The sequence below is a fragment of the Otolemur garnettii genome, unplaced genomic scaffold (genome assembly GCF_000181295.1).
Source record: "Otolemur garnettii isolate 467f Iridium unplaced genomic scaffold, OtoGar3 scaffold00155, whole genome shotgun sequence".
NCBI lineage: Eukaryota > Metazoa > Chordata > Mammalia > Primates > Galagidae > Otolemur > Otolemur garnettii.
Window position 1 is genome coordinate 2,128,026 of NW_003852550.1, and position 12,978 is coordinate 2,141,003.

At 40.1% G+C, this 12,978-nt stretch overlaps 1 protein-coding gene across 1 annotated transcript in view; it reads right to left on the reverse strand.

Annotated features, from left to right (window-relative positions):
* The window catches only part of COL4A6 (collagen type IV alpha 6 chain), a 339,968-nt gene that overhangs the window by 59,362 nt on the left and 267,628 nt on the right, over positions 1-12,978 (reverse strand). Inside the window, exons 9-13 of the mRNA XM_012811365.1 lie at positions 9,590-9,652; positions 8,723-8,758; positions 8,509-8,550; positions 7,627-7,719; positions 5,964-6,017 (exon numbers count right to left, since the gene is read on the reverse strand). Of these exons, the coding sequence (XP_012666819.1) occupies positions 5,964-6,017; positions 7,627-7,719; positions 8,509-8,550; positions 8,723-8,758; positions 9,590-9,652 (288 nt within the window). The remainder of the gene's footprint in view (positions 1-5,963; positions 6,018-7,626; positions 7,720-8,508; positions 8,551-8,722; positions 8,759-9,589; positions 9,653-12,978) is intronic.

Genomic DNA, 12,978 nt, shown 5'->3' on the forward strand with positions numbered 1-12,978 from the left:
GGGTCTGTTGTTATTTCATCTTTACCATTTCTGATTGATGAAATTAGAGATTTTTACTCTTTTTTTCCTGGTTAGGTTGGCCAAAGGTTTATCTATTTTATTGTCCTTTTCCAAATACCAACTTTTTGATTTATTCATCTATTGTATAATCCTTTTCTTTTTAATTTTGTTTAACTCTGCTCTAATTTTGGTTATTTCTTTTCTTCTGCTGGATTTTGGATTGGAATGTTCTTCCTTTTGCAGTTGCTTGAGATGTCTCATTAAGTTGTTAGTGTCCTCTCTTTCCTTTGTCTTGAGGAAGGTTTGTAGTGCTATAAATTTCCCTCTTAGGACTGCCTTAGTGGTATCCCAGAAGTTCTGATAATTCGTGTCCTCATTAATGTTTTGTTCCAAAACCTTGGTAATTTCCTTCTTAATCTCATCTCTGACTGACCTATCATTCAACATAAGGTTATTTAGCTTCCACGTTTTTGTATGAGTCTGCAGATTCCTGTTGTCACTGAGTTCAACTTTTATTCCATGATGGTCCGAGAAGATGCAAGGAACAATTTCTATTCTTTCAAATTTGCTGAGGTTAGACCTGTGACCTAAGATGTGATAGACTTTGGAGTTTGTTCTGTGGACTGATGAGAAAAATGTGTATTCAGTTTTGTTAGGATGAAATGTTCTGTAGATGTCTGTTAAATCCAAATGCTGGATGGTTAAGTTTAAATCTAAAATTTCTTTGCTCAACTTCTTATTGGAGGATCTATCAAACACTGCCAAATGAGTGTTGAAATCTCTGACTATGATGGAGTAGGAAGAAATCAAGTTGCTCATGCCTGTTAGAGTGTCTCTTATTAATTGAGGTGCATTCTGGTTGGGTGCATAAATATTAATAATTGAAATATCATCATATTTAGTATTACCCTTAACAAATAGAAAGTGACCATTCTTATCCTTGCTTACTTTTGTTGGTTTAAGCCTGTTGTATCTGTGAATAAAATTGCAACACCTGCTTTTTTGTGCTTTCCATTTTCCTGGAATAAGATGACCATCTCTTCACCCTGAGTGTCTATTTATCTTTTAAGGTGAGATGAGATTCTTGTATGCAGCAGATATCTGGCCTGAGTTTTTGTATCCAGTCAGCCAACGGGTGCCTCTTTAGGGGATAATTTAAGCCATTCACATTAATTGAAAATATAGATAAGCCCGATAAAAATTTGGGTATTGAATTTTTTGAAAGTCCAGTGGTCTGGTCATTTTTAATCCTTTCACCACTATGGAAATTGGAATTTGCAAAATTTTATGAGTGATTTTACTTTTGTGGTGTAGGATTACAGTGGTCATTATGGAGGATAGGTCTGAGAATATTTTGGAGAGCTGGTTTAGATATGGAAAATTTCTTCAACATGTGAACGTCATTAAAGTATTTAATTTCTCCATCATAGATGAAACTCAGTTTAGCTGCATGCAGGATCCTGGGTTGAAAGTTGTTTTGTTTTAGGAGATTAAAAGTAGATGACCACCCTCTTAGCCTGAAAGTTTTCAGCAGAGAGATCTGCAGTCATTCTAATATTCTTCCCCTTGTAGGTTATGGTTTTCTTACACCTAGCTGGTTTCAGAATTTTCTCTTTCATATTAACTTTAGTGAAGTTAATTATGATGTGCCTGGGGGATGTCTTGTTCAGGTTGAGTAGTGCTAGGGTTCTGAAACTGTCTGCTATCTAAATTTCAGAATCTTTTGGCATATCTGGAAAGTTCTCTTTCATAATTTCATGAAGAAGAGCCTCTGTGCTTTGTGAAGCAACTTCATTGCCTTCACGGATTCCTACAAGACAAATATTAGTTTTCTTCACATTATCCCAGAGCTCTCTGAGAGAGTGATCCATTTTTGCTCTCCATTTCTCTTCATCCTTGAGTGCTTGGGTGAGTTCAAAAGCTTTGTCTTCAATGTTAGAGATCCTCTCTTCTGCCTGCTCCATTCTGTTACTGAGGGATTCTACTGTATTTTTCAGATCTTTGTGGGCTGCAAACTCTGGCCTCAATGTGTCAAAATCTTTGGTCATTTTATCTTTGAAATCATTGAATTCTTGAGACATCTTTAGAATGATTCCTTGAAATTCTGATTCCTTCCTTTCCTCCATTCTTTTTATCATATTTGCTATCTAGACTCTGAACTCGATTCCTGACATCTCAGCCCTCTGTTTATGGATGGGATCTTCAGTTGCATCTGCCGTATCCTTCCTTGGGGGGGGGGGTTGAGCTACTGTGTTTATTCATGTTACCGGAGTTTTCCCACTGATTCCACCCCATGCCGAATTCATTTACACCATTTGGCTAGATAAGCAGATAAGGAGAAGTTGGGTGGGGGGCTCCAGGAGTAGTGATTAGCTAGCCCTTTGCCCAAAGGCTAGGACTGGTGTTTGTTCCTTTTCTCCTAGAGCTTTGCCAAGGACCCGTACAGTGCTATGGCCTGAGAAACTGGGGCCCTCCTTGGTTTGGTGGGGCTAAGTCACTCTGTCTTATTTTCAGCTGGTCTCTTTTCTACCCTAGTAAATCAGTCACTCTGGTTTGAAGTCTCAGCTATGGAGAAATACCAGAAATTAAGCCACCCCGCTCCCCACAGGCAACAAAGGAAAATCACACCTTCCCACAACCACACACCCAGTGTACCACTTTGGATAGTCCTCAGGTGATTGGCCCAGTTCAAGTCCAAATCAATTGATCCAGTCAGCACTGGTCTCAGGTGGGGGAGTTCAAGAGGTCTCTGACAACTAGATAGCAGGGGTTTGCTGGCAGCTCAGGTATGACTGGCTCTGGAGCTCTGTGAGGTCAGAAGGACCAACCCAGCAAATAAATTAGTCTGGGAAGGTTGATACCTCCTTCCCCACCTTGCACCTGTGTCACACCCAGTCACTGATAACCCCACAGGGCTGTGACCCAGTTCCCCCCAATGAGCAGATGCCTCAGGGGTTTATGCCTGCCCGAGTCAGAGAGAGATCTATGTCTCCTCAACCAGGTCTCTGGTCTCAGCCACTATCCAGCAGTGGGAGGTGAGGCCTGACAACCTCAGGTGCTTAATGGAGGCTGGGACGGTTCACTCAGTTCCAGCTCCGCCCCTGATTGATGTTGCTGGCAGAACAGCACAACTTCACAGAGTTTGTTTCTGTTCCACTATCAGATGCTGCCTAAGGTGACAGAAACCATGACTCAGTTCCAGGCAGTTGGCAAGCAATTAGAGCCCTCCCTGAGCTGTCAGTTCCAGCCTCTGCCTGCCTGCCATTGTCTCAGCTATGATCCCCTGAGGGCCAGGCTTCTCATAGCCTCAGTAAAGCAGTCCTCTGGCTCAGCCCTGCCCTGGGAGTTAAGCAGTCCTTTGGGGTCAGCCCCACCCTGGGAGTATGCCAGCTCTGCGCGCATGTATTCTAGTCCCTGCACTGACTTTACTTACATCCCAGATCTGTCTGCCAGTGGCTGCCACCGGAGAAAGTGCCTGGCTTCCTCTGGTTGCCCAGAGAGACAGGGTGTGTCTGTCCGGGATAGCCCCAGGGGTGTGAGCCTCATTGTTCCTGCAGCTGCTGCTTTTCTGAGCCTGGGGGCATCACCACTGCTCCTGCATGGTTCCCTCTCAGCTGATTGTCCTCTCCTCACTCCCATCCCAGAGAATCAGCAAAGCCCAGCAAGGGCCTTTCCCCTGTCCACACCTCTTGAGAAAATGCCCACGAATCTGGACTCCATGAGGGACAGGCTTCCATACCTTGGGGTGAGAGTGGAAGGGAATGCTGGGAAATTAGAGTTGCAGGTAGATAATATATACAGTTTTATACCGTGTTATGCCTGGCAGGAGAGTGCCATGGCACCCTAGTATGGGTAGGAGGTCTGGTTTTTAGAGGGTCTCTCCCGTGGGATGGAATGGGAGGATGTTGGAACTCTGCTCACTTGTTTGTATGAAGTTTACTGCGAGCCCTTCTCATGGGGGAGGGGACTCCGGTCTGCCTGGTGATGGATTTAGTACCCTTTGTTTGTATCTTTGGGGTCATAGCTCACCTCAGCAAGGTTGATGTGTGTTCTTCAACCTTCTTTCTTGGCTCTGCTCCAAACCATTGGCTTACTTGCTAAACTTCTGTCCTTTAACTCTCCTTCTGGATGCGAGCCTCTGTGGAAAGCTGGCTGCAGTCTGCCATCTTGCCTCTGCCCCAGATCTAGGTTTCTATTCTGTGCCATACTTTTCAGGTTTAAAGAGCTTCCTTTAATATCTCTTACAGTATCCCCTTATGTAGGGGTCACAGACTTCTCCCATAGTCTGATGAATGTAAAATGTTCCATATTGTTTCATACTTTCTGGGGGAGGATTGTCCTTTTTTTTTTTTTTTTTTTGTAACACAGTTTAATTGGTTTCCTTGCAACTTCAAGTATTTTCTATGTACAAGGAAACTCATGATTATTATCTAGTTTTATTCTTTTTGTTATATGGAGGTGAGGTGTTTCGAAGCTTCCAAGATCCAATGCAGAAGCAGAAATTCAATCTGTTGAGTAGTATCCTTCTATTCCTAGTTCATTGAACATGTATATCATAAAATGTGTTGGATTTTGTGAAATATGTTTTTCTACATCTATGGGGAGTGATCATGTGGTTTTTGTTCTTTTATGTGGTGTAGTACAGCAATAGATTTGGGGGTTTTAAGCTATGCTTGCATTACTGGGAAAAATCTCATTTGCTTGTGATGCATAATCCTTTTAATATATTGCTAGATTTTGTTTGCTAATGTTAAATATTTTGCTGGTTATTTTTTAAAAGGTTGAAAATTCTTTTACTCTCATCCATTTGTATCCATTTCCATTGCTATCAGCATAGTCTATGCCACTACCACCGTCTTTTGCCTAGACTGTTGCAACAGCCCCTCTGTTTGCTGTTTGACATGCCCCACTTCCTCTCTCTCCTTATCTCCCTCTTGGATCTTAAAAATCCAAGTCAGAGCCTTCTAATGGCTTCCTATTATGTTTAAAATAAAAGTCCCATTTGATCTATAAAAGTGGCCATGATCTGGCTCCTGCTTCTCTGCTTATTTTCTGGCCTTGCTCACTCTGCTCCACTGATTCAACTTCTTACTGTTCTTCTAAAGTACTGAGCTTTTCTTAAGCTTATGGTGTTCATAATTACGGTTCCCTCAACCTGAAACTTTCTTTCTGAACTTCACATGGCTTGCTCCCTCATAATGTGCATGCCTCGCTCACATATAGTTTCCTTAGACAGGCCTCCTTCTTGACTGCACTGTCCCAAGTAGCCTACCCTGTTCTCTATCCATACTCCAACACTTTACCCTTCTTTCATCTTCTATGTATCACCAATACATGAACTTGTTAGTGATGCATGTATCTATTTGTTTATTGTCTGTGTCCTCTCTCACTCTCCCATTAGAATGTGATCTCAAGGACAGGGACTTTGACTTATACTGTTGGAGCCATTAAGTCCAGCAGAATTCCTGGTACACAGTGGCACTCAAAAGCTTGAGTGAAAGAATTTAAGCTAGAAAGGCAGATATAAAAGTAGAGATAAAATTACTAAATTAGGTACTATTTACTGAGCAATTGATAAGTGCCAGGCATGTAGTAAGCCCTTATGATGTATATTATCTCATTTAATCCTTAGAGCCACCCCAACATTATGTCTTTTTGAAGGTCAGGGAACCAAAGCTCAGAAAAGTTAAGAAACTGGTGTAGGTGACATAGCTAGAAGTCAAGCTTAGGTCTTTTGTCACTGTAGAGTTTGAGCTAATAATGCCTGAGATATATAGCCTAATGGAGAACCAGACTAATGTCACCGTGGCTTAGAGAAACAACATTTCTTTAAATGCCTTCTGTAATGATGCTGGTGACATTCTCTACACTATAGGAAGAGGCCTTTCTGTTAGCCTTCTATTGCTACAGCTTTTGTCCCATCAGACCCCTGAATATATGTTGACCAAAAGAGAGAGACTTACCGGGAAGCCTGGCTGCCCACTTACACCTGGGAACCCTGGAGGCCCTAGCTCCCCCTGGAAAATGAACCAAAGGTTAGTGAGTAGCAGCAGGAAGCAGTGAACACAAAGAAGGATGGCTCCATGAAAGTACTTGGACTGAGGAGTGGGGAACCAAGGAGGTATCAAACAGGGTGCTGCCAAGTGGTACAGATTCCTCAGGCTCTGATTCTAGTGGTTATAACCAGGATGCCTTAGTTCTTGGAGCTCTTTGCTATGTGGAGAGGACCATGGTCCATGACTGTCTAAAAAAGCTTTTGAAAAGCTCAGGCTAATTGGGAGACAGAAAGGATGATTATCTGTTTTCTTTCCAGTAGAAGATGATGTTCAGTGTGATTTCCTATGGCAAATTATAGGCAGCAAAGGAATCAATGGTTTTGGAAAAAGGAATAATTACAGTTTAGATAGGGACATATAACATTTTAATGTATCTTCCCCTGATATGCTAATTCGTCTATCCATGCCATGGAAGGACTCTCTAAAGTTTGGAAATGATTAGGGAGGTAGGCAATCTCTCATATGCTCATAGAATGTTTTCAAATAAACCATTACTTCATGCAAACCTGAAGTGGCCCGAAGCTGATGCTTCCTTAAAGACAAATTTAGAGAAATAAGACTGAACACATTCTCCTGCCTGGGACCCTTGGCCATGGAATCAGAATCAGGAAACTTAAAGGAACTCCAGGAAAGAAGGTAAAACAAGTTATTGACAGATATCTGTAGGCTTTAATAACATAAATCCATTCAAATATAACCATGTACATTGTATATACTCGCCTGCATAAAAATACAGATAAACTATCTCAATGAAGCGGGTCTACAGCTTAAGCCTTGGTAGTTAAGACCAGGTGAATTAGGGCATCTATTTACTGACACTTGGTGACAAACAGTATATCCTATTTTCAGGGTCATGCTTTGAGAGCAAATAACTTCTTTAAAAAGATAGCTCAATGGCTCAGTGCCTAGGGTGTCAGCCACATACACCAGAGCTGGTGGGTTCTAACTCAGCCTGGGCCTGACAAACAAAGACAACTACAACCAAAAAATAGCCAGAAGTTGTGGCGAGTGCCTATAGTCCCAGCTACTTGGGAGGCTGAGGCAAGAGAATCACTTAAGCCCAGGAGTTTGAGGTTGCTGTGAGCTGAGATGCCATGGCATTCTACCAAGGGTGACGTAGTGAGACTGTGTCTCAAAAATAAAAAATAAAATAAAAAAATAAAAAGATAGCTCAAAGCAACCATTTTACTCTGTATTCTACCACAGTGCTTTGGGGACAACATAAGTATTGGGTTGGGAGTGAGGAGGAAAAGTAACTATTCATTGTTTGCTTTAAGTTATTGAGCATATCAAAAATTGAATCTGCAACAATGATACAGAGAAAATAGCACTTAAAGAAATACTCAGAAACCCGGGCACACCTCATAGCTACATGACAAAAACCAGACTCAGGCTTTTTAGAAAAAGCTTTTCACAAAGGACAAATCATAGAAGGCTTTTACCTCTGCTTTTAAACAAAAATCCATTACCCAGAACCCTCCATTCTTCCAACATTGTCTGGTTATTACAGTTGAATTATGGTATCAGTAGAAAAAGACATCAATTTGTCCTGTTCTTAAATGTTCACTACCTTGGATCCTTTCTTTCCTTTAGGAAATCCCATGAATTCCAGCTCCCCAGTAGATGGTGGAGGTCCAGCTGGGCCAGGAAGGCCAACATCTCCCTGTTAGATCAAAGGGAATGTTAAGAAAAGTAGATGCCATGGTCATCCAGGGAAGGGTGTTTAGAAGAGAACTAAAAATGGGATTTAAGTGAGGCAAATGACTACCTCATGTCAACAATGATCAGACTATTAAGTGAGCCAGTCTGTGCCAAGAGCACAAGCAGAAGCAGTGAAGTCTGTGTTGAAATGTTGGAGGCTTGAGTTGCTCCTTCAGAAGGCAGTGAAATCCATAAGAGACAGGCAGGAAGGGGGGGTCAGGATGAGCTCTCAGCGTTGCTTGAGGCTCCCAAGTCACCATGCAATTTTTACAGTAGGAAATGAAGTGAAGTTGGAAATAAAAGAAAATGGTGAAAGAGAGGTTAAGAAAGAGAGACAAAGGAACCAAATGGAGAGTAAGAAGAGGTGGGAGAGGAGGAAGGATGAAGGGAATAGGAAAGCAGAGAAAAGGAAAGAAAAGGTAATAGAACACATTATACACCAGAGAAATATCCAGATGGAAGGAAGAGAGAATATATTTCAAGAGAGTATGTTTGTAGGACATACATACTTCATAGATACGCTGCATAGAAATGACAGTCTTTTGAAGGAGAAAGAACTGCAGAAGCCTATGTGTGGCATGCACATGTGCAGCCCTCAAGGGATCCCACCTGAGGATCTATGTGGGCTGGGAAGTGTTCATTTCCCAAGGTGAAGAGCCAAATCTACATACACAAGCAGGCACACATGTGTAACCACAGACATTTTTCAGAGCATAGGGAATGAAGATTATATTTTCCCAAATCTATTTACCTTGACTCCTTTTTCTCCTTGGAAACCTAATCCCATGTTACCCTGGGGCACAGGGGTATAGGGAGGAAAAAACAAAATCAATTACTAAGCAAGTTCCAAAAACTTCGATTGGAATTGTTTTTTTACCAGAAAGTAAGGTTAACCAAACCAGGATCTCACTGGGGAAACCCAAGTACTGAGGGGTAAGGAAACAAAATGCCCCAAGTACACTTACATCAGGCCCAGGGATACCAGGAGGGCCTGGAGGACCCTAGATTTAAAAATAAAAAAAAAGAATTTTAATACTTATTAGCATCAGTCAAAAAGAACATGGTCATGTTGAGAGTTACTGGGCATAAGGCCCTCTCCCCACTTAGTGTAGGCTGGTTTTGGTAGAGCAGGTTCTAGCTGCCTCTCTCATGGTTCCCTTTTATCTCCTTTGAAATCTCCCAAATTGACCTGGTAAACACATCATGCTAAGGTAGTAAAGATGTCATGTGTCATTTTCTCCCAGTAGACCAGAGATTTTTAAAATGATGACCTTTGGTAAAGCTAAGATAAGACAAAGTTATGAGTGGTGGGATTTCATGCACTGGAGAGAACAATCTGGGGAAACGGTTCTCCCAGAACCATAGAGATGATTGGCTATGTGCTTCCTATACCAGTGATGGTAAATAGGGTTTGGTATCAGAAAGATAGGTAAGTAGAACTGTCCAAGGTGCAGTATTGAGAAGGATTTTGAAGCTTCCTCAGTGTTCAGGGTGAGTGATGGTGGTGGTGGTATGACTAATTAGCAATGTCTGTCATGGGTAAGGAAGTGGAAGGTGGCAATAGTTAGGTCAGGTAACTGTCATTAGTTTAGGTTGAGCTAAACCAGGAGGCTTTGGAGATACAGATTGGATGGTAAGAAAGAGTCTGATAAATAAAGACAACCAATATCTCCTAGCAAGAGCATGCTTTACTTCAATTCTCCCAAGAATAGAGATTACTCTTCTCTGCTAGGAAGGCCTAAATTACATAGGCTTACATTTAATCCATGGCTTGGTAGAGAAAACAGTCGTGTGAATACTATTATCACATACTAGACTTAAGTTGGTCTTACTTGTGATCCTGGTGGTCCCATGGGTCCTTCAGCTCCGGGAGATCCGGGTGCTCCTTGTGGGCCCTAGAGTGGCACGTTTTTACCAAGTTCAAAAAGCGAGACAATTTCCCAAGAAAAATGAAAATACGGAGGGTGCCAAAAATGCAGACACATTTTAAGAAAGGAAAAAAGACTTTATTAAAATTGTAATATTCAGGTCATGTTTGATTTCTGCTATTGAGGATGAACCCCAAAAGCATTGTGGTAAGTGAAAGAAGCCAGACCCCAAAGGCTACACATTATATCACTCCCTTTATGAAAAGTTCTAGGAAAGGCAGAACTGAACTATTATGGAGAAAGATCAGAACAGTGGTTGCCTTTGGGATAGGGTGGGGTGGGGACAGGGATTGACTGGGAAGGAGCAGGAGGGAACTTTCTGAGGTGATGGTTATATTCTGTACCTTAATAGAGATTAGGGTTACACACGAGTATTGATTTGTCAAAATTAGCAAATGCACACATAAGATTTGTATATTTCCCTGTATGTAAATTTTATATATTAAAAACTTCAAACAAATATTGTAGTCTAACTAAGGATAGGTGTGCCATGCCATCATATTTAGGATTAAGTACACTATTGCCTTCAATTTATGTTGAAATGCCTTAAAAATAGGATGGATTGATGAACAGATAGAGGAGTGAATGGATAAACACAAGTGGGATAAAGCAAGTATAATTTGTCCTCCATATCCACAGGCTACACATTTGTGAATTTAACCAACCACTGATTGAAAATATTTTTTAAAAATGGATATGTGCAACTCTACTGAACATTTACAGACTTATTTTGGTTATTAGTCCCTAAACAATATAGTATAACAACTATTTACATTGCATTTACCTTGTACTTGGTATTATAAGTAATCTAGAAATGATTTAAGGTATGGAAAGGATGTAGGTAGATTATATGCAAAAGTGTACCTTTTTATATAAGGTACTTGTGTGTCTATAGATTTTGGTAGCCAGGGGAGTTCCTGGACCAGTTCCCAATGAATAAACAATGACTGACCATATGATAAAATGTGAATGCCATGGATGTTCAATGTAAAATTCATTCCAATTTGCTCTATATTTGAAATTTTCCCATTAAAATGTTGTAAAAAAACAAAAACTAAAAAAAGGTCAAAATAATTATATTAATATTAGATAAAGTAGGCTTTAAGACAAAGAGTATTACCCAGAAATAAAGAGGGTGCATTTCAAAATGATAAAATAGGTCATTCATCAGTAATCTTACATGTGTGTGTACCTAACAGCAGAGTTTCAAAATACATGAAGCAAAAAATATCAGAACTGCAAGGAGGATTAGACAAATATCAATCACAGCTGAAAATTTTAACATCCCTACCTCAGTAATTAATAGAACAACTAGACAAAAAAATCAGTGAGGACACAGAAGATATAAACAACATAAACTAACATCACCTAATGGGTATGTTTCAGACCATTATACCCAACAACAACCAAATACATATTCTCTTCAAGTGCACATGGAACATTCACCAAGACAGACCATCTGCTGAGCCATAAAACAAACTTTAACAAATTTAAAAGGACTAAAATTATACAGTGTTCACTCTAACTGCAATAAAATCAAACAAGAAATCAATAAAAGAAAGACAGCTAGAAAGGTGCCAAATACTTGGAAATGAAATAATATGCTTCTAAATATTCCATGAGTCAAAGAAAATATCAGAAGAGAATTTAGAAAATGTTTTGAACTGAATAGCAATATTAAATGTAAGACAGTGAAATCTTAAGAGAAAGACAATATGGAGAAATACAGAGGACTAGATCTAATGGGAGAGCAGGAATAAGGGGACATGTATCTGGGTAAAGGATAGAGAGGCTGAGAGAGGTTGGGACTTAAAAAGGAGAAAGAGAAGGAAGTGGTTCAAAGGGTCCTGAGGCATGAAAGATAGAATGAACATTACTTTGGAAATAACTAACAACCTATGGTCTCCTTACTGATCACAATCTCTTATTCAGCCACATTGGATATTATTCTGCAAATTTAATAAACAAACCATCTAAGCCAATTTTATTTCCTTCTTGAGGACTGATATGGCCTTAGACCTTATGTGGTTGCCCTTATCCTTTTTTAATTAAATAATAACTGCGTACATTAATGTAGTCATAGGGCACAGTGTGCTGGTTTTATATACAATTTGAAATATTGTCAACAAACTGGTTAATATAACCTTCATGGCATTTTCTTAGTTATTGTCTTAAGACATTTATATTTTGCATTTAGAAAGATTCACATGTACCTTTGTAAGATGGACCATAGGTGTAGTCCCACCAATCACCCTCCCACAACCCATCCTCCCCCCTCCCCTCTCCTCCCTCTCCTCTGTCCCCATATTCTTGGGCTATATATAGTTGGGCTACAGCTTTCGTATGAAAGTTATAAATTAGTTTCATAATAGGGCTGAATACATTGGATACTTTTTCTTCTATTCTTGAGATACATTGCTAAGAAGAATATGTTCCAGCTCCATCCATGTAAACAGGAGGAGGTAAAGTCTCCATCTTTTTTTAAGGCTGCGTAAAATTCCATGTTATACATATACCACAATTTATTGATCCATTTGTGGATCGATGGGCACTTGGGCTTCTTCCATGATTTAGCAATTATGAATTGGGCTGAAATAAACATTCTGGTACAAATACCTTTGTTGTAATGTGATTTTTGGTATTCTGGATATATACCCAGTAGAGGGATTGCAGGACCAAATTGCAGGTCTATTTTTAGTTCTCTAAGTGTTCTCCAAACATCTTTCCAAAAGGAACATATTAGTTTACATTCCCACCAGCAGTGTAGAAGTGTTCCCCTTTCTCCACATGTATGCCAGCATCTCTGGTTTTGGGATTTTGTGATGTGGGCTAATCTTACTGGTATCTCAAAGTAGTTTTGATTTGCATTTCTCTGATGATTAATGATAATGAGCATTTTTTCATATGTATGTAGGTCATGCACCTGTCTTCTTCATAGAAGTTTCTCTTCAAGTGCCATGTCCACCCTGGAATGGGATCACTTGTCCTTTTCTTGCTAATACGCTTGAGTTCTCTGTGGATTCTGCTTATTAAACCTTTGTCAGAGACATAACCTGCAAATATCTTCTCCCATTCTGAGGGCTGTCTGTTTGCTTTACTTACTGTGTTCTTGGCTGTGCAGAAGTTTTTTAGTTTGACCAAGTACCAGTAGTGCATTTTTGATGTTGCTTCGATAGCCTGAGGGGTCCTCCTCATAAAATTTTCGCCCAGGCCTATTTCTTCAAGTGTTTTCCCTACACTTTCTTCTAGTAATTTTATAGTTTCATGTCTTAAGTTTAAATCTTTAATCCAGT